We start from the raw sequence: 22,579 nt of genomic DNA, 5'->3' as shown, positions 1-22,579 counted from the left end.
AGGGTCAGCAAACTGGCAGAATCTAACAGAAAGTCTTGCTTTCATCTCTGTAGACAGAAAAACGCAGAATTATAACCAGCAGGGTTCGATGAGACGGACGACTCCCACAGGCTGTTGCTATAAATAAGACAACCTGCCTGGTTAATAAGAGACACAGGGGCCTTTGGCACTGTGAATACGACCTTGAAATAGCACCTCAGAAACACAAAATGTTTCAATTCTCAATACGACTCCTCAGAAAGACATTAATAACATTCAAAAGTAAATCAATAACAGCCGGTCTTCTAGAATGATTTCCCTGGAGCAAAATCCATCAAGCTGAGGCTCCAGGTTTGCAGTGTGTCTTAACTTTTTTTACATGTTCCATGGCCCTTGGAAAGAAAATTTTAAAAACCTGTTAACATTACACACTGTGATCCTATAGCATGGTCACAATGATGATTCTGCAGCGTAGCGACAAAACCAATAAGGGGGAGAGAGCAATTGTGTAGCACCAATTGTGTAGCAGCAATCCATGAAGACAACAAACAGAGCAGCAGTGCGGAGCAAGCAGGGTTTGTTTGAGCAGAGTCTGGTCTCCTCTGGGACCCGAGACTTAAACCGCCTTTCAGTGAAAATTAAACTAAATGACAGGAAACAATTAACTGACACTCGTTTCTCCCTCTGCCCTTCCCGAGAAGAATGTCAAATGTCACCACCTGAGAGAGCGGATCTTCGTGTGTGACCTGATGAGAGCGAGAGTGATTACATGCATCTAACTAACCAGATTATTGTTGAGCTAACCTTGTTTAGAGGCGTTTAATGAGAAACGGTTTCCTTGATCGGGGGGGGAAATCTGGTAAGGAAGGTTTTTGCTAAGAAAAAAAACTTTAATTCTTGGCATGCGCACACTCTGTTGTTGGGGAGTTTTACATGAACGCCAAAGGACTTGGCCAGGAACATATCACTTGGGGCAAACAGGACAAACTTTCAGCCGTTTGTAAGTATATTAAAATAATCTTATTGGGTAGTTGGTCAATCAACACAAGCTTAGTTCTGACCTCTGACCTTTGGTGTTTGTGTAAACACAGATTATCTCGAGACAGTTGAGAACAGTATAATTATACAGCTGCTCCTATGGTCAGATATACAGCACCTGGCCGTGTTTGCAGCAGTTGTGTGTTTTCATTGTGTTTTGATAGTGTCGATGCAGCTCAGCGCTGAACTGTATGTAGCCCTACAGTCCTGTTTACATTTCAGAGAGGTTCCACGGGCTTCCAGTAAACATAGCCCGGGGAAGGTATAAGCACTGAATGAACACACAGGGCAACTGTTAGCCATTGTAAGAATTACTCAAACAGAGGCCTCTTGTTAATATCCCCACATAGTGTCTGGGACAGTGTTTGCTTGAATGTGTTATGCAATCCCCTTTCCGTTTGCTCCCTCTTCTTTTTAAGGAAATAAACCCATATAAAGGAGAGCATTCAGTGTCAAATGTTTTGCCCCTCAGGCTCTGGATCCCACAGCGTCCCACCCCCTGTGGCTAAACTGCAACGTCCACAGCAGTATTGAGGAGGAGGAGGAGAGGTTTTACCCCCCCCCCCCCTCACACACACACACACACATTGACAGAAAGTGTGATTACAGAAGCAGGAGAAAAGAAAAGAAAAAAATCAGGCCACTGTCACTCCAGATCATTATCCTCTGTCAACAGCCTTTACAAATCGCATTAAAATGAAGGCCGTTCAAAATGATGTCGCAAAGAGGGAGGATAAAAAGGAAAAACAAGTGAGATGGAATATACTACTCTAGCGTGGAATTAGCTCTGCCTGGCTGAACCGGTGCTCCTCGAACGCATCCTACCGCTGCTGCCTGCTGCAGCTCCGTGTACTAGAAAAGGCCAGGCTGAGTGCGAGGCCGGCACAGTTCAGCTCCTGTCCGCTTTAGCCTTCCCCGCCACTCTGCGCAAAAGTGATTCCCGCACACACCAGTAACTCCAGTATCTCCGGCTCGTTGAAAATAGCCACGGACTGCCATGTCTTTGCAAACAGCAAGTTACAAGAATAGGCCAAAGGCATCGTCGCATGCAGGCATTTTTTTGCTTCAGTAAGTGGATACAAAGGCTACATGGTGATGCCCTGGTTTAATGGTGTGCATAATTCAAAAGCACAGAATTAAATGAACTACATGAGTAAAAAATATTTCTTTTTCAAGGATACTGACAGCGGGATAGACATTATTTTGACCACGAAGAGCTAGAGAACAGTTACTGATCTATTTTTCTACATCAGGGGCCATAAATGGGACACACAATTTACACAGACGGTCCAATTATATGTCCAACATCCATGAACAATTTCTGATTCAGCAAGGTGCACATTGAAGTAATCCTTTGTTTACTGTTAGCTCTGTAGCTGTTAGCAAAGCTTCACATCATTGAACATATTTTAAAAATTGTTTCTTGTCGGAGCACATTGTGTGCTAAGAAAGTGAAATAAAAATGAACACAATTATTGTTAGTATCTTAAGACTACTGACAGGACAGGGGCCAATCAGATTTCACCAGTAAGAAAAAAATTACTACAGGAAGAATGTATATATACATTATATGTCAATGAGACAAAAAGACTTTGACTGCAATAGCTGTCAAACTAAAATTAGAACAATACAATGCATCACACTGAAAATTAAACTGCAAATGGCCAACATTTTGCTGTAATTCATGGATTCCTGCGGATAAACCACAAATATCCAGTAACCTCACCCCATTATCATCTGAATTATGGGCCAGTGGAAACACAAACAACAGTAACATCCTCCTCCAAATACGTTTCGTCAGTGATTTAAAAAAGAAACACAATGACAGACCACAGACCATGACAGGACTTTCTAATTTGTCACGTGTCAGCGAGCTGGCAAACATGAAAGGAAGCAACAACAAAACAGCCAGTTCTCACAATTGATAAAAGGCCTGTTTAGGGGAAATTTCCTTCCTGTCAAAAAGGCTGATACCAGGACAAACGTGTATGTTCCCGACTGAACGCGCACAAAGCCGGACAGGACAACATGACGACAATACCAGGCTGCCACTAAATAACAGAATAAACAAACATCCCTTCCACTTCTATTCTTCACACCTTGAGAACTGTAAAAACACATAATGCTTACAAAACCTGCCTTACATTTCCCAGTGTCAAATCTACAGATGCAACCCTGCTGCTCAAGGGGGTTAAATTGACTTTTCTACAGAGCCTCCTGCTCAACAACAGTGTGGAAGCACTGCAGTGCACTGGTGAGGTTAAGTGAAGGATACTGGCTCCAGCAGCAATGCCTCAATGACTCACACGCACACACACACACACAGAGAGAGACACACTAAAGCTGAGCACTTTATGGCACATCTGTCACAGCTCTGCTCCATTTGACTTGTTAATTACAATCAACCTCTATCAGAAACCAGTCAGCACACTTTTAACGCTTTAAAACAACCCATCCGATGGCTATTTGCCCCTTCCTTTAGCCTAGGTCGATTTGGCAGTCAAGGGCACAGATGCTTGCAGGAGGCGTCTCACGCTGTATTGGCCTAGATTTTATGGCCACAGGTCCAATGTACCGCACCTAAGAGGACTCTGATATGGCTAGTATTACATGCGTAGGTGTTATGACAAAAATAATCCTTTGAATAATACAAGTAAGTAATAATTAATCAAAAATTGGGAAATTTTAATAGCAGGTGATTGGTTAAATGGGAAGATTTATTGTGAATTTATGGGTTTATATCCTTACTTTTCTTGTAAACAGGCCTATTTATTCTACATTTTATGCCACTTACCTACCGTATATAGTTAAATGGAATTCCATGAATGAATCAACAGACACAGAGTCGGCAGAGGCCATGATGGAATGCAGTATGGACTCTGGCAGTATTGCTCACACCCTGTCTAGTCCAGTCCGCCTATTCAGACAGGCCCTTTCTTTTTCGCTACAGTAGGGAGGAGGTATGCACACCAGCACTAAACCAAATCCTTCTTATCTCCAGTCGGAGGTTGGCTTACACCACAGAGGTCAAAAGTCCTGATTGTCTGGGCCTGCCGAGGGGAACGCAGACAGAGTTAACCCCACGGGTCAAGCCTGGTCCTGGTCGGGTTAATGACTGGCCAGCGCTCATTCTCTCCATTGTAACCCGCTGACAGACATGTAGACAAAACATGCAGGAAGAGTCAGCAACTTTCAATGGCCTTCTCCCCAACATTCCTGATATGGACACTAATGAGTCCCATAGGGAATAGGAGGTGCAGACATAATTCATCTTGGCAAGACACATTTTCCTACATGCTCCACTAGTGGCAATCCATAATGCATGAAAATGATGATTTTCGGAGTGACATTAAATTATTGGCTTGGTGAAACAAATAGTGATTCTCCCTTTCTCACGGCTCTGACACTGGGTATTTGAACTGCACGGGATTTGTTGTGAAAGGATTAGAAAGGCCTTCATAATATAGATTGTGCGTTCACTGAATTAGGACAAGGCTGTGGTTTCCCTTCTTTTTTGATTTAGGTTATGCTGATCACAAACTCAGATGACCAACATTTAACGATCACGTCTGCAGATCAGATCAGGAGGATTAATGGTTTTCTCTCAGATGGAAACATATCTAATATCTACATCTGTGTTGTCTTTCAGGGCTACATCTGTGAGCCGCCGCCGTACAGAAAGGATCATATGTAGCTCCATCTGTCAGTCATGTGTGTAGGATGGAGCTTCCAGTCCAGAAAATCGCGTGAGGTTTTAAAAAGGTCAGCTACAAACTGTTATGTCCGAGCTGATCTAAACTGGTCCTATGATGATGTTTTCCCAACCAGTGACACAAGAGTACTATCTAATGCATGGATGTATTACAATATGTCATCTGCGGTGCAAACAGGCACTTCAAACCCGCTTTAAAGTGGATAACGTGGAAAGCATTTATCATCCATTGCTCTGGCTGAAGTTATCAGACGCCTAATCTTTTCCCATTAGAAGTCAAGCAATGCACAAAGAGGCGGTGACGGCAGAGTCTGTCTTCAGAGGACTCAAACCGTTAACCCCTCTGCCCCCACGCCTGACCTCCTCCCTTCTGAGGCCCGGCTGGGTTACGGCAGAGGTTGACAGTGTCGTCACCAGTAACGGCACAATTGGCATTAGACTTCTGTCATTATACCATCAGCTCAGTCCCGCAGCTTCCCCTCCAGCCACGGCACCGCCTTTTCACTCAAATGTGGCCAGTTCGACAGCCGGCGGCCAGATGAGTGGCACGAGGGTGGGAAATTAAAGAGAAGGACTGTTACGAGACATACGAGACACAAGGGATTCGTTAATGTGGCTGATTTTGCTGAGATAATTGCATCCAGTAACAGCATCTTCTAAAGTATAATCCTGAAAATGTTGAAAACTGTCATTTTCCTCATTAAAAACCATGTAAGTTATAATGACCAATAATATCGCCCATCTCTATCTAATCTAAATGGCTTATCTACTTGAAAAAGGTCATATTAGCCAATGATGCATCTACAAGACACAAACAAACAAGCAAAGTGGCACATGAGGATGCCAATTCCCTCACGTCCTTAAGAAACACACCACAAACCATAACATCTCATTTGTGCGCATCACACAAAGAGAAACACGGAGCCGTGAAGGGCTGCAGGCCTCTTCCTGTGGTTCCTGGAGATGCACACTGACCCAGAGATGCAGGCTAGCATACGCCTGCACCGGAGCAGTTAAACACGCCGTTTCGAAGGCATTACACTTATTACACACAAGAAGCTGTGCAATGTGAGCTTCAGACAGAAATGATGAACGACCGAAGGAGGGCCCAACACGGTGACCCCTGAGGCAGTGAGAGTGGCCAGATCTTTTGGAAACCATGATTCAACATTCCTCGGATAAGCATATGAAGGGTTTACAGCTTCTTTTTTATTCCAGACAAGACATGAAAGGCATTGTTGAAACTGACGTAGCGAGATAGTTCAGGAGCTTTAACGCCATTGTGCATATTATACATCAATCTGATGCTACTAATCAAAAGAGAAACATCGTTCTATGCCCAGTTCTCAGTAAATCACACAGATCACCACTAATAGATACCTGTTGAAACTGGGACTTGACTGGTACAAAAACAACACATTGACCCAATGACGGCATCTGTACTTTCCCTGACAGCGATGAGTGGGCTTAAATCCCTCCACAAATCCAGACTGCAATCAAAACAAGGGCTGACAAAAAAGACGTAGAGAGAGTCTGGCTCTCACAACAGGAGCGGGCAGCATGTGATCCCCTGTCTGCTGGTTGGTTGGTTTTGAAGCAACAGGATTTGGATGGAGAGGCCTATTGTGACTCCTGGCCAGCCAGCCAGTCAGCCAGCCGGTCAGCCGGCACAGACCAGACCAGGTTGCCTGATCCTCGTCACATGCATGGGGTGTGGAATCAGCTGGAAAATGGTCCTTTGGGCGTGCTGCCACGGTACAGTAAGGAGAAATGCATCACCTCTAACAAATGTCTTTTAACAGCGTTTTTTCCCTTCCGCTGTTCTCCAAAGAATGACTAGGAACAGAGACATAAAGAGTGTCTGGTGGACTGGCTGGTCGGTGCACAGGAAGACTGTAATGATCCACCACTGCTAGGTAATATCCCCAACCTAAACAAAGCCCCCAAACAGCTGTGTGTTATGGTAATATCTTGACAGGCAATTTCTGTGTCACAAACGCGACACAACGGCTGTAACTGGAGTGGGGCGTCTCCGAGCCCACAAGGCCAGGAGACATCCTTAACAGCTCTGCAATGGTAACAACTGGATATGGCCTGTGGGCATGTCACAGGAAGTCGTCTCTCTGCCAGACCTGACAGGTGCCTCATTGTTCAGCTGAGCACACATTGTGCACATAACTTTATTTTGAAAGACATATCTATCTGGCTCAATTACCCATTGTCTGGTTATTCATGCAGAAGGTGCTTTTTAGAAATAGACGAGAACACATTTCTTCTTCGGGGGCCCTGTGTGCACGCTATTGATGGCAGCATGCAACAGATCTCCATTCAATGTAAGATCGAAAGATTTTCCCTGGCATTGTCATTATTATGGCGGTTGAATAGGTCTCTCTCTCTTGGAGTGCACTGCTGGCAGCGGGTGAGATGGAGAACCTCGGCAGCCTCATTTATATCCACATTAGGGTAGATCTTGTCTTTAATCTAACTTTCATCCGTCTGGAAACTGCCTGCCCTCCTAAACACAGAGTTTGCAGACAAAATATTTAACAAGCAAGGAATCACGTGAATCCCTCTAAATTAAACAACAATACAGGTTAAGCATTGTGTGCAAAAGATAATGAGGAAAACCATGAATCCAGTTGAAAAATTGGTTTGCTAATAGAATTATTTGCAGGATGACAGAGAAAATGAGCAGATTAATTGGGTTGTTTTTCGCTCTTGTGCACAATAACAGCAGATTCTTCACACATCACTACAGATGTCTTTATTCCCAGTCAGGAGAGTGGTCAGTTGAGAAATCGCCTCCTTGATTTGTAGTCCTATGACAGCTGGAGGGAAGCCAACATTTTTTGGCATTAAAGGAAAATATGTCGGGGCCATGAACATATTGGAGCCATCACAAAACACTCCCATCTACTCAGCACCAGAGTAGAAAAAACAAATAATCTTTCCCAGACATAAAACGCTTGGGAAAAATAATGGTGTCCTATTGATTTTAACGCTCCAGGAGCAGGGAACTGTTTATGCTTGATCAGTTCAGATGGGATCTGTGAAGCCAAAAGGACAAAAAACCAGGGCACTGGAAGTCAAGCAATGGAAACTTTACATTTACAGACTACACCTACTGGAGTTGTTGCGTCTGCAGCTGCAGCCACCACCAGAGGACTGGGGCCTACTTGTTTCCCTTTATTGGTGTTTTTAGTTATTGTCGAGGACAAACTTCCTGCAGGAAGACGGCAAGGACAAACACTTCAGTTGTTTACTCTTTCAGAAGAGTATGCGCTGCGATGTATGTCGCATGCTAGAGCAAAACTGTACATGCCGTGCAAACACACACGGATGGATATCATTTATGGAGAGATCCAAACAACTGAGATGTCAGGGGAACTCAAGTCTTTTGGCTGGACACTGTGAAAAACTCCCACTGCTCCGAGAAATATAAAGTTCACCCGAATAAACACACAATGCACAGTGGAGCGTGTGATTTGCTCTGACCGTTGCTTTTTTTTGGGGGGGGGATAAGTAATAAAACGTGACCCACACACACACACTGAGGCTTGGCAGTGCAATTAAATATGGCCCCGTAAGACTAGCTCACCTACAGTGGGCATGAGAAGGCTTTACCACCCCATGACCAGCTGGACAATGGTGCCTTTAGCGCCCCCTGACGTCTGCATGGAAGCACTGTTAAATTCATTCAAAAAATATTAACAGTGCAAATCCAGACCACTTACAGACCGCCACCCCCCCCCCCCCCCCCCCCCCCCAAAAAAAAAACCCACACACACTCACTCTCACTGTAAATATGACCATGCAGCATCACTGACAGTAAAAAAACATTATACACTAGCAAAAACAAAATAGGTGTGATGTAGCAAATCCTAGCTTCGGGAACGCCGAGATGTAATTGGATGTTTTTTTGCACTGACTTCGGTCTCCGCGCTCCCTCGTGAGCAGGCGAGCAGCAGCACAGCTCTTACTTTGTGACAGGACGCATATACCGGCTAAAGATAGAGGCTGACACACTAGATATCCTCCACCTCGTTCATTTTCCATCCTCTCGTATGTCCGTGGAGTAACTTCACCCGCCGCGCTCACTGTTTACCAGCCGCGTCTCTCACTCTCACTGTGCGTGTCGCTCCTCACTTTACAGCTGCAGCCCTACTTTTCACTTTGTGCTGGGGCCCGGAGGACAAGGAGAAGGCGGACGGGGGGCTTACCGTGCCGTGCGGGGGGGTGTCCGGGGATCCGGCGGTTAGTTATCCGTGAGGTGGGGGAGTCGGCAGCGGTGCGTGTGTCCGGTACAGCCGCTGGTGTGTGTCTCATCCCGCTGCTCCGCGCTCAGCCTCCAGACTGAAGTGGCCCACAGAGCGGGCAGAGCACCTATCCGCTGCCGACGCGATGACGACAGCACGTACGGGCACGTGGCCACGCCCACTCCCCGCGGTGTCTGTGGCTCCTGAGATAATTCTCCGGCACATCTGAGTGTTGATGCTGGAAGATCAACAGACCGCTGTCCACCGTAGGTTAAAGGTCTGTGATGAGCCCGTGACCACAGTCCAGTGCTTCACCCTCACCATTCACCACAGACCTATTTCAGTCTGGAGAGGCCCAGTCAGCCCCGCAGCGCCTCCAACCGGTCCACCGCAGAAGTGTTTCTCTCTGCATTCACACTCACGTGCTGTAATTAATAACAATAATAATCATAATCGTAATAATAGTAATTTATGTCAAATTCATATATGCCTCATGTTGAAAAACAGAAATCACTCAATCAATCAATCAATCAATCAATCAATCAATCTCTCTATCTATCTATCTATCTATCTATCTATCTATCTATCTACATTCATACATTCTTCCATTTATATATCTCTAACTCTGAGTTGAGTCTGAATGTGCTTTGAGATAGTTTGGACTGTATGCAAATATGAACAGGCTTTACTTTACATTCATTAACTTAACTTATATATTTATTTTGATAGAGAAATAGACTGGTATCTGTATTTAAATATGAGTAATACTTTATCTATTTTATTACTTAGTCCAATTAGAAAGAAAACTACATAAAGAATGCATGAAGTAACATAACAGAGAGAAATAAACAGATAGAAAATGTCAGGGGTTATTTACACAATCAAATATGAAGTGATAGTTGTACATATGCTGCATATGTAGAGAGAGATATGATTAAGTAAAGAACAAGATCATAATATATATTAATAATATGCATTATTAAAAGATAAAAGCACCACTGAGGTTTTCACTGCTTTAGTGCAGGAGTTAGACGTGTTTTAAGACAGGAATATGTTTCCATTTTAAAAGCACAAAAAGTAGGTTTTAGTTAGTTTATTTGGTTCAGTTTATTTCACAGTACATAAATACAAACTACATGAATTAAATTATACAAAATACCAGGGGGCTCTGGTGAAAAGCAGCAATGGCTTGTAAGAAAACCAGACCCAAACACCTAAAACTGCATTTCCCAGGTGTCTGCGGGCGTAGTGTGACGTATTAAAGTGGCGACGGTTGTTTGTTTCCATGGAGCCGACGCGAAGCTTAACGTTTCGGATTAGCTTGAGGGGTTCAGTTAGCTTTGAGTTAGCTTCCCCAGCGTCGAGGATGTCAGGAGGACACATGAATGACACTGTCCAGACTCTGTTTTCGTTTGAACTGTGGGTGGAAAACATCCGAGTCGATAAAGAAGCTCAGGTTTCGGACGAGCTGGCTCTCGGGGTGAGGCTGCTGGACTTCCCGACGCTGCTCGTTTATCAACCCCAGCATCACCTTCGCGACGATGGGCATCCGGGTGAACACGCGGAAGATGAGAGGGGAGATCACCCATTCAACAGAGGGAAGTCCTGTTTCTTTCTGATGAACCTGAACTCGCTGCACAACCATCTGTCTCACACCCCTCTGTATGCCATGGTGCTGGATGTGAAAGAGGAGATTCCCAGACTAGTGGGCTCCTCCCTGATATCACTGGACAAAGTGATGGACAGAGTCATGCAGGATGTTGCCCAGCACGGAGTGTCTGCTCCCTCCTCACACGGAGAAAGGGGGCTCTTTGGTATGTGCAGCCTCACTGGGGGGAAAACTGGGTCCATTTCCTTGAGTTATAAATTGCTAAGTCTGGGGACTAGTTTACTGCCGCATGTTGCAGACAGGAGTGGGCTTAAAAGCGGGAGTGGAGGACAGCGTGCACAAGGAGGCATTGAGGACAGAAACATATCTACAGAATCGCAGCGTCTGGCCCATTCACCCACACTGGACAAGTCTGATGGAAACATCCCAAACACGGCACCAGCGAGTGCAAATAATTGTAAGGACAAGCAGGATGTTGTTGTGTGTGTTGCCACTAAAAACAAACCAAGATCCCAAATACCTCAAACACTCCAAGAAACTGGAAACGGTTATCAGAAGGATTTAAGCATTTTCTGCCCCCCACATCTTTACTACAGTAGTTCTGCACAAAGCAAAAATGAAGGATGGGTTTACAAACATCTCCCTCTAGACTCAAATGCTTTTACATTTGAGGATTCATGCTCTGAGGCATCTGACAATAAGATTGAAGCTCCGAGTTCTGTGATGTTGGACCAGAGAGTGAGATCTAAGGGAAAAGCATTTAGAAACAAAGAAACAAGCATCGTCAGTCCCAATGTCCTTGGGGAGACTTTGCAACAGTTGCCTCTGCTTAACGGTCTTCTAGTTGAGCTGTCACAGTTAAATAACCAGAACCCACAACAACCCATGTCCATCCATCCCAATCTGGCGTGGATTTACAGGCCTGGATCCACAGAGCTGTCAGCTGAGCACAGAGACACACCACGAAAAACCTTGGAGAAAAGCAGACAGGGGACAAGTCCCTGTTTTAAACATTTGCATCCTCCGAGAAACTGCTCTACTCCAATAGTTAGACCTTCATCTGTACAAAAGAAAGACAATCCAGAAGAAGCATTGATTGAGAGGAAAAGCTCCAGTAAACCTACCAGGAAGAAGCTTGTGTATGGAACCACCAGAACATTTAATCTGAGGTTGAAGCAAGTGTCACATCATAAAGTAAAACATAGGGAATGCGTGGAGTTAATGCAGAATCAAAAACAGACGAATATGAGCAAAGGAAAGCCGAAAGCATTGAAGTCCAGTCAAAGGATATCAGTATTAAATCAGAGCTCCAGTTTCAATGAAAACATTGAGACGATGATGCAAAGCATCTCGGTGGACTCAACCATACATCAACAGAAAAAACAGCTTTGGAAAGTTCATGATAAGGAAGATAGAGACCCTCTGAGGGGGTCAGAGGAACCTTCTCTTTCTGAGAGGAGAGACTTGAAATGTATTCACATCCCCAGTATGGACAGTGACAGGGCCCAAAGCAAAGACCAGAGCGAGCATCACAGTGAGTCAAACCGATCACAGTCCGAACGAGTCAGAGAGAAAATTAAATCCTCAAGAAGTAGCAGACACAGCAGCACTAAGTCATCATTTTCAGACTCCAGCAGGGAAGGACACAAGGAAGGAGATTACACTGATAAAGGAAATGAAGAAGCAGACTACGCTGATGACTTTGACAGTCTTGAACCCAGTGATGCCTACTCTTCTGACCCTATGAGTAGCCCAGAGCCCTCGAGAGGCAAAACCCCTAAGTCTCCTGTCCGCCTCGACTTCCACAACCCTGACTCGCGCTCTGAATCTGTGCAGAGGAGAGCAGTCCTCCCTGTGCCCCTCAAAGCTCCCAGCTCGCCACAGAGGTCTCTGAAGGCCACACACATCATTCAACCTCGAAAAAACGCCTCTGCCCTCAGCCTCTCCTCCGATGATGGAGACAGAGACGAGTCGGATTCCCTGCGAACCGTATGCTCCAGAAAGCAGATGACGGAGAGCAGCAAAGCGGAAAGGAGCTCCCGTGCGGAGAGTTTTGTATCATCAAGACGTGAAAGGAGCGAGTCGACCAAGAACAGCAGTCCACTCCGAGGACTCTCCGTAGAATCAACATCATCCTTTGAACCACAGGAGGCAGAGGAAGTGCAGGATGAGCTCGGATCTCTAGATTTTAGAAAAGAATATCAACACGTCTCTGAGCTGGTGGCCAACAAACTCCCTGGTTACACAATGTAATGAAACACAAATTTAACCAACACAGTATTTCTCTTGACAAAGTGAAACAGATGGTATTGTCCTGTTCTCATCTTATAAATATGTAAATGTTTAAATAAAAAAAGGCAATCTTTATGTGGAAATAATGTGATCATTTCATATTAATTAAAGAGACTACTGGACATCTGTACAAAGCATTGGAACATGAGTCTTTTAGAAACAAATGAAACTCTCACTATGCACACAGCTTATAGAAATCTTTCAAAGATAAGATTTAGTTTTTAATATAATCAAAAATTGAAACTCTCCGACTACTCTAAGAGCAGCTCCTGAACTCAGGGTACTGGCCACTTTAGTTCCCACCAATATAATTTGATTGGCAAAGCATAAAGGTATTCCATTGGTTGTAAACCGGATTTGATGTGTTTTGCATGATACAGTCGTGTTGAGAGTTTCTGTTTGCAGTGGAAAAACCCAACCATGACAATGATTACACTGGGTGAAAGTACTTAAAAAATATATTCCACTTCAATTTCATTTTAACTCCGCTTCAGATAGCTAGTGGTTATAGTTAATCGTTACTTTTATGATTAAGAGTAAAAGAAAATACTTATAATACAAAATACTATGCAATATTACTCAACATCTTAAAGGAAACAAAAAATTATACATAACGTGTCACCAAGCTAAAACTTAAAAGTGCTTCTGATACATGAATGCATTTGTAGTAATCCACAAACTTTTAATTGATAAGTTTTCAAACACAGGGATTTTACAACTGATGAAATATGTATACTAATAAACAACGTTTCAACAACCATAAACAACCCTTTTTTTTTTCATTTGCGAAGTATAACAACATTTTAACAGTTTTTATAGGCTAGTTTAACAGTGTTTAACCCTAACACTTTTTTGTTACTAATGTTTAATTTGTTCGTTAAATCTTCTTTTTTTATACAGTCTGTGGTTAAATCACACAAATCAGCGAGAAATCAGCTCAACCATGTCACGCATTTCAAAATAAAAGGGCTGGAGTCTGGTACGAACTGCGCATGCGTCAGACATCCATGTATACGGAAGTTGTGCAGCAGCAGCAGCATGAGTAGCAGCAGCAACGTGTTGACGGTGTAAACAGAAATGATCAGACACGTGTTCTTGACAGGACCGCCAGGTAACTCACCACATCCACTGTGTTCACCGAGGATCAAGTTCGAGCTATTTTCTTACTGATGCTGTCGAAATGTACAGTAGAGTTATTAACACAAGTTGTTCCACTTAAACCGCATTTTCACAGCTTTTCAATCAATCATACTCACATAGATGAATTCATGTATGTAGCCCACAACATTGATGTTATAATGTGCAGGTGTTGATCTGGCTGTAGTTTGTGTTGCTGATGAACTCTATTTATTTCCTTATTATGATTATGTGTTTCAGAGGTGTCTCTGTTATTCTGTCTGTCCTCACTGATATAAATGACAGACTGAACATTATAAAGCGTCATGATAGTAAAATCTATTTTACTGCACGGCTGTTACAGTAGACTGCAGCAGTCTGCTTTTGAACCTAATAAACTGTTCATAGAGCGATTATGAGAAAATGGCCCCCTGGGCACAGGGAGGTGAAAGGCGCCACACTCTGCCTACACAGGATCTTGTGTCTCTGGTTTGCATCCTTTTGTGGTTATACCTAGAACTATCTCTGGCCCTTTATGACTCACTGTGGTCTTATAGTGTCTTTTTGGTCACTTGTGGTTGTTTTATATTCGATTCCTTTGTGTATATTTGTGATCATTTCATGCACCTTTGTGTTTTTGTGTCTGTTTTTGACTCTTTTTGGTAATTTGAATTGCCGTTTAACAGAACTCTGGATTTGAAAGAAGAAATATTGACAGTAGCTTTATAACTTGGTGCTCACAAGCCTCTCTGACCCCTGTGTCTGTGCCTGGAACACCCATGTGGTAATCAATACATAGATTTATGTATATATCTGACTGAGAGAATTGATTAAGGCGTAAGAAAGCGTAAGCATTACTAGTGCATAATTTAAACAGCTCTCACTGTTTAGCACTAAGTGTATGCCAGTTTCAAAAGGGGATTTCACACTTGTTTTCCTGCTGCTCTTTGTTCTTGATTGAAGGTGTGGGGAAAACCACTCTGGTCCAGAAAGCCTGTGAAGCTCTGGTGTCATCAGGCCTGGGAGTTGAGGGGTTTTACACAGAGGAGGTCAGGGAGGGAGGCCGCCGAGTCGGCTTTGATGTCGTCACCGTGACGGGAGAGAGGGGCCACCTGTCCAGAATCAGGTAGCCGGGGTTGTCATCCTGTCTGAAGCTCACTATCTGCTCCCCTTCATCACTTTGTTTTGACTATACTTCACTTCATCTCGACTTACAGAGACGGTGCTGCTGCGTCTCCTGGAAGACGGGAGTACACAGTGGGGCAGTATGTGGTCGACTTGCCTTCATTTGAAAATCTGTCCCTCCCCCTCTTCCGAAATGTAAGATTAGCTCACCCTCATCAATAGATCACAGTGAGCTAAACACTCCCGTGTCCCCCCCACTTAGAGAATCATCAGACCTTTGATTTTCTCAGAATTGATGGCATAATTGGAAGCTCGCAAACACATGAATTCCAGAGTGACACTTTTAGTGTTAGCGGTGCCGTCTGGCTGTCACTGGCCATGATTAATCTGACATGTAAATGAGCCCCGAGTGGAGCCTACATATGCGATGTAAAGGAAGGTGTCTGTGTCGTGGCGGCACGTGTTCCACTTTCATCTCACTTAAAGCACTGCTCAACCATTACATGTAAACTGAAACAACTGTAAGAGTCATCCTGTCAGTCAGTGAGATTCACTTACATATGATGACATTAGATTAGACACACAGCCAACAAGGGGAACACACCTTATCTTTTTTATTAAAAGATGTCCAAACTGACCTTTCTTTTATTTCCAGAATGTGATTAACACCAAGCATAAATCTCTGCGCGAGCTGTCAGCGCTCCTTGCATAATGCTAACATTAACATCTCTGGTGTGCAGGTCGGGGCGGCAGATGGGGGCAGCAGGAAGGTGTTCATCATTGACGAAATTGGCAAAATGGAGCTTTTCAGCCAGTCGTTCATCAGAGCAGTGAGACAGACTTTAGAAAGCTCGTCCTGCACCATCCTGGGCACCATCCCCATCCCCAAGGGTAAACCGCTGGGTCTCGTGGAAGAGGTGCGGAGCCGGGGAGATGTCAAGGTCTTTGCCGTGAGTACTAATAACAGTGCCCTCACTGTAAAGAAAATATATTTAGGTCAGTTTTGGAGCTTATAAGTCCCACACTAGCTATTGCACAGTGTTCTCGCTGCACCCACTTGGTCTTAGGAGGGCAGTCAGGCTGCTCACCAACGCAGAAGGGGCATGCCCCGCATTATCCCTCTCTCTGATAGCAGGATTAACTCTAAATCATGCGTGACTGATTCAACAACAAAGGGTGGTCTCAAATGTCAAAATGATTAATCACGGAAGACTCAGTTATGGATATTGTCATGCAAAAATCCTCACTATGCGGGGGCAGTTATCATATTGTACAAGATAACCAGACAGTGTAAATACAATTATATGTCAGTCAACGTGGTCAGTTATTTCATCTGGTTGGATAATCTTAAAGAGGACATTGTATTCTATTAGGCTTTGATCCCACAGTACAAAATGTGATTTTACATGCTCTGCAGGCTACATACATGAGTCATGACTTCTGCTCATCTCTGTCCTCTCCCCACTCAGGTGTCCAAGGAGAACAGGAACACTATCCTGCCGGACATTTTAGCAGCACTACAAGAATGTTTAAAACATGCATCCTAATGTGAAGAATCCCAACCCTGCACTTTGCGTGTGCTTTATTTTGTGCTGACAACAAGTTTTTATTTGTGTCAGTGTGTATACAGCACACGCAGCCAGACTGTTCAGTGGCTCCACTACACGCACCTCATAACAGGGTTGTGACCTAACCCGAAGAGCTGCTAAAAGAGTTAGAGTGTCACATGCATGCATTTATGTACACAATTCATTTTTTTCCCTCCATCCTCATACCGACTCAAAATGGATTGCCTGCTGAATAATTGATTGTGAGCTGGAGCACAGTGCGGGGCAATTGTTCTGGGTATAAGTGTAAACCACGAGCAGAGTCAAAGACGGCTTAGTCCTCAAAACAACTGGGTTTTATTTCATTTTTATTTCTAATTTATGGCGACTACTGCAGGCACTTCTCGTTTTGAGTGTGTGATATTCATTTGTTCATTAGGACGAGCGGTGCTAGTTTTCTCTCTTAGAAAACAAAGCAGCGCCGCGGTTCATTCATTATTTCTTCTTGTGAGCCTCCCTCGTGTGTCTAGTCAACCTGAGGATGCGCTCTTTGAAAGTCGATCAGTATTTAATGGTACGACTGTGTCCCGTACCTTTCATGGTTTATTCATCCACTAGCATGGACAAGGAAATTGATAAATAAACAGTTACTGTCTTCTAACAAGGACGTGGTTTCATTTCTTATAGTCAAATAACACGGTCATTTGTCGAGGCGGATGTAAATGTTTTCATACTGTTGATAATCTTCACGGTTTTAATTTGCTGCAGAAATAAATATGTTTTGTCTTTTGTCCCGAGGATTTTCGGCTTCGTCCCGGGAGATAATGGAATCTCTATCCACGCGCAGGCAGCTTACAGTAAAGGATAAAGAGTAGAACAGAATACAGGGTTTTAGAGCTGTCAGGGAGCCTCTGTGAAGGGTTTACAGTGACAGTACAACACAAAAGAGCTCTCTGAAGGGGTTTCACAGTGATACGGCGAGACGTGTTGTCAAACTCTGTGACTGTCAACAAACAGCTGTGAAATTAAAGCCACGCTCAGTTTTTTGTTTCAGACACGGTGTCTACTCATAATATAGGGGACGTAGCTGGAGGTAGCTCAAGAAGATTCATGGCTCAGGAGTTCATTGATCACACACACGCTCCGTAGACATGGAACTCCACCGACTCGGTGTGAGCTCCAGCGTCTGGCAGTGGTGCGGAGGTTTTTAATCGAGACCCTCTGGCGGAGAGAGATTTTTCTCGGCATCAAAGAATCTTTAGGTCATTTGAAAGAGAAAATACGCGGAAGGCAGCTCTGGCTCGGTTTTTCCAGCATAACCGCTCGTGTAACTGATGTAACCTGTCAGGCCGGCTGCAGACAGAGCTGCCAGCTGTGATCTGCGTCAGACATGCTGCTGCGCCAGCATCTGCTCTGTGGCCACTGCTGACGTTCCTCTGGATCAGCTGGCACCGACAGGCGCAGCACTGGCCTCAAAGTCAACACCAGTCGCAACGGTCGTAACTTTGAACCAAAGTGGAAAATTATGCTGCATCATTATTCTTGGGACAGGCCTAACAGGTGATTAGAGCTGGTGGGTTCATGGTTGGCACGTCAAGCAGTAGTGCTGAGGTGGCTGGCTCTCCTGAAGGTGATCCTCAGCTTCCTGCAGCAGGGCAGCCGATGGGTTGTGTAACAGTGACAGAGTCCCTGCCTGTTTTATGACTATATGGTGTGCATGTGGATGCATAAGATAAGATAAGATGCATTTATTAGTCCCAAACACATGCAAAGGCACACTCATGCAGGAAGGGGAATTTAATCTCTGCTTTTGACCCATCTGGTGCAGTACACACAGAGCAGTGAGCAGCCATGTACGGCGCTCGGGGAGCAGATGTTGGGGGAGTAAGGTGCCTTGCTCAGGGGCACTAGACAGGATAGGGAGACTCTTGGATTTTTGGACAGATCAATCCAGGTTCGTCTTTTGTTGTCTCTCCGTGGAGTCGAACCAGAGACGAACCAGAGACCTTCTCTGCCCATAGTCCAAGTTTCTGCCACTAGTTATGATGTAATTAGTAAACCATGTTTATCAATATTGTGACATTATATCTTGGTTGAACTTTTTAACTTTTCTTGTTTTTGTGTTGCCTAATTTGGAATGTAACATTTGGTTTTACTTTAATTCTTCCAATGTTTATTTATGATATATTGTAAGGTCTCCTTGTCTGTCTAGAAAGTCACAGTGAAAAAAAACCCCTGAAATAATAATAATAATGGTGATTTGTAGCAGGGATTCACAGCCAGCAATACCATTGTGTACGAGTGAAGTTTGTGGAGGAACTCATCTAATTTGGAATAAATAGACAAACATTTGGTTTGTTTTCTTTGAACCAGTTTCCCCTTATTGAGTCAGCTGTGTTGACAGCAGATCAACGCAATTGCAAGGAAGCTGAGACGTTGGGCTATTACCATAAACTGATGGCTGCAGGGGTCAAAACCGAGAGCTGGTTAAATAGGAGACGTAGTGAAATGGCTAAAGGTCAGTGACAGAGAGAATAATGGGTTCAGCTAAACATCAGCAAAGTCTGCAAACAGATGTCCTGCAGTCACTCAGAAAACTGACATGAACACATGAACACAGAAAACCTCAAAATCCGACTTGAACGACTTCATGAAGCACAAGCTGGAGCTTCTGAAAGGACCTCACAGTCCTCGGACTTGATCAATGAGAACTAGAGGAGTGGGTGAAATCAGATCCAAGAATAGTTGAGCTCTGACTCCTACAAATAAGCTGTGATATCTGCCTGACTCAGCCTGGTGTTGAGCCAAGCTTTTGCACAGGCTAATGTGCAAAAGCAAAAATTACTTTGAGTCACTTTTATTTGTATAATTCATGAAACAAAAATTACAGTCTGTTAACATTTGAAGAAATGCTAAATTGTATTTATTTTTGCTGCAGTGGTTTCACTTCAGAAAACAAGATACACGACGTCAAAGAAAGTTTCCATACAATTATAATTATGGAGAAACGGTTGAACTATTTGCTAAAAGTAATGGATATGCTGTGTAAATAGCTAAAGGTCAAGGATAGCCAATGACGTATAGATAAAACCTAATGGTTAAATGGCTTCATATCAAATTATAAGGGTTTAGAAAAAATCTTAAAGTAATGAAGCAAACTAATAAATGGATGAAATAAATGTATTTTAAATATTATTATTATATTAATATATGAAAATATTCCTTATTAATATCAAGCACATTAATAATATTCTGGAGAATAATAAATGTTGATAAATGAAGAGGTTCTCAATCTAAGTTCATTTTGCAGGGCTGTGTGTGTGTGTGGAGCGGGTGTTGGGGATTTACAGGATGATGATGATAATAACATTTTATGGTAACATCTGGACTTTTTTTAAACCATATTCTATACTGTAAACAATATGGCTTTGTCCACATATAACAGTCGTGTAACTGTAGCAATAAGCTGCACTGTCAGGGGACTTGAATGCATTGATGTGTCCTCAGCTGGAGGAGTATCGCATTAAAGACCATATAGAACAGCCTGAATGAATCCACAGAGTGCATTAATATCCATATCACCGAGACGCATTCGCACCATATCTGCGGGACAGATGTCTGCGCGGCACCCTGCACCCTTTATCCCTCTGCACGTGGAGGACAGAGAAATGGATGGAGCTTACCAACGATCCAGGACAAAAGGGAGCTGGCTGGTTGGGAGGGAGGGAGGAGAGTGGGGGTTGGGGTTGGGGTCAGGGTGAGCTGGTGTTTAGATGAGGAAACATCTCTCCAGTTATTACATTTTGTGGTGGCAGCCCAGTAGGCCCAGTGACAGCTGTAGAGAAGGGGGACACATTATGTTATATTTGTCCGAGAAGCCGTCGGCCAAAAAGGCCAAACACGTCTGATGAAAATCTGTTATTGTTTACAAACCATGTGGGAGATGCACATAAGCCTGATCCAGCCTCTATCAGAGCCTGACTTCAAATTCACTGTTTATTTCCCAAGATGTTTGTATGATTTATTGTAATATGTGGCGTTAAGGCTTCTTAGCATCTGCAATGGCAGATTTCTCAGTACCACAGCGTGCACATTGTAAGTCATTTCTCAGCATGTACTGGGAATGTGGCTTCTAACAGTTTCTGCCACAAGGATTTCCAGTATGACAGGGAGCCAGGCGTTGTGATTTCCCATACATTCCCAGAAACGGAGCTTTACATGAGCTTATTGTGCTCATGAGCATAACTAATGTGCACTGGTCTCGACAGGTGGGCTGTTAATGTTAAAGGGGACACGAAGCTTTCGGAAATTAAGGCCATTTGATCTGGGCTCCTAACCAGTGTTCAGCCCCGCTGCCCACCACCGATGAGTCTTCCCATTACATCACTTTCATGGGCTCCCCGGGGCCACAGGAGGCCGTCAGTGTTTGGTTTCAAAGCCTGCGTCCGGGCCACTAGCACACCGCACGGCAGGCCTACCTCTAGAGCTCGGGATCAAAGCTGAGAGATGCAAGGGAAAGAAAATTAAAGGCAAAGATTTTGCATGATCCCAACAATCGTCTTCCTTTGTTTATAAGATGAGCAGAGTTTTGTTATTTTCCAAAACTACTGACGTGTGTCTCACTTGGTTTGATCTGACGGCTTAGAAAGAAGCCAATAGCTTATTCCCTACAGAAAACTGTGATGTGTAAAGATGCATCCACCATTTTCCATTAACAGCAGGGGAGGGGTTGAGCCCTGAGGACATCCGTCTCCACTTACACCACCTTGATTGTAACTTGTGATCTCCGGATCTCATTGAATGACTGCGGTAACCGCCGTGAGTCACCGTTTAGTCGGCCACGGGCCAAAGCCTGGACTTTGCCTCACCTATGGGAGGATATGTGTGTCATTAGCGGTTGGAGATGGGAAATGCAACAACCGAGGTGTGGACATGTGTGTGGGAGTTGTGTTTTTGTGGTGCAGGAATCCATTGCCTCACCCGCACTTTAGTGACAAAAGCCTCCCGAGTGCGGTGACACACACACACAGAGTGAGAATGAGTGTAAGATTGTCTCTGGAAAGCCCCCAGAGCTGTGGAGGAAGCAACGGGAGCTGTCAGTGGATGATGATATGGAGGTCAAAGGGCACGGAGGGGACACACAGATCGAGGGGGCAATGTGATCAATCGATTGACCAGCGCTGCGTGCCTCTGGGCCGCAAAGGATGTGGCTGTCCGTCCAAACTTCACAGAGGCGAAAACACGCGAGAAATGTCTTTACTGTGGAGACGAAAACCCGAATGTTTGCAGTCCATGCATGTCAACAAAATAGATGCCACATGTGCGCGCCTAACCCTAACCCTGGCAACTATGAGACTTAGTCTTGATCATTAAGTTGTCCTGCATGGAGGACAGCAAGCATATAAACATGACACACAGAGATTTTACATATAAAGTGAATAAATGAAGGCTGTTTATTTCCCAGAGCTGTGAGAGGCTGAGTCACACAGATTGCAGCTCTATAGAGTCTTGATAATGATTCACAGATTGCTGAGTGGCCATGATTAATGCCTGCGCTGGATGCCTCTGACGAATTTGCACCACAAACACACAACTCCTCAAACTGTTTCCATCCCATACACTACTGTAGCTGCTCGGTGCATGTGCGTATGCATACATACACGCCAAGACCACACTGTGACTTTTGGCAGCGGCGCGTGAGTGGAAAGGTGGTGTCATGGTTGTGCCAAAACCCAAATGCTTATTTTACATCAGATGCTGCTCTGCAAACGTGTGTGTGTGTGTGTGTGTGTGTGTGTGTGTGTGTGTGTGTGTGTGTGTGTGTGTGTGTGTGTGTGTGTGTGTGTGTGTGTGTGTGTGTGTGTGTGTGTGTGTGTGTGTGTGTGTGTGTGTGTGTGTGGCGTTT

The 22,579-nt window shown here is 44.2% G+C and overlaps 3 protein-coding genes across 3 annotated transcripts in view; 2 read left to right on the top strand and 1 right to left on the bottom strand.

The window, feature by feature from the left end:
• Positions 1–9,081, bottom strand: part of LOC128453574 (signal-induced proliferation-associated 1-like protein 2) — an 81,078-nt gene extending 71,997 nt beyond the window's left edge. Inside the window, exon 1 of the mRNA XM_053436547.1 lies at positions 8,950–9,081. The gene's annotated coding sequence lies outside the window, so the exon portion shown is untranslated. The remainder of the gene's footprint in view (positions 1–8,949) is intronic.
• Positions 9,082–10,277: 1,196 nt separating this feature from the next.
• Positions 10,278–12,908, top strand: map10 (microtubule associated protein 10). Its single transcript, XM_053436752.1, has one exon. It carries the CDS (start codon positions 10,352–10,354, stop codon positions 12,845–12,847), a length of 2,496 nt encoding a protein of 831 aa, XP_053292727.1. The 5' UTR covers positions 10,278–10,351; the 3' UTR covers positions 12,848–12,908.
• A 978-nt stretch (positions 12,909–13,886) lies between these two features.
• Positions 13,887–19,955, top strand: ntpcr (nucleoside-triphosphatase, cancer-related). Its single transcript, XM_053436270.1, has 5 exons — positions 13,887–13,997; positions 14,966–15,128; positions 15,220–15,322; positions 15,868–16,077; positions 16,597–19,955. The coding sequence occupies exons 1-5, from the start codon at positions 13,964–13,966 to the stop codon at positions 16,672–16,674; spliced, it is 588 nt and encodes a 195-aa protein (XP_053292245.1). The 5' UTR covers positions 13,887–13,963; the 3' UTR covers positions 16,675–19,955.
• The last annotated feature ends 2,624 nt before the right edge of the window (positions 19,956–22,579 follow it).

Source organism: Pleuronectes platessa, chromosome 12, assembly GCF_947347685.1.
Source record: "Pleuronectes platessa chromosome 12, fPlePla1.1, whole genome shotgun sequence".
Classification (NCBI taxonomy): Eukaryota; Metazoa; Chordata; class Actinopteri; order Pleuronectiformes; family Pleuronectidae; genus Pleuronectes; species Pleuronectes platessa.
The sequence above is the reverse complement of the archived record's forward strand: the minus strand, read 5'-3'. Positions and strand labels throughout refer to the sequence as shown.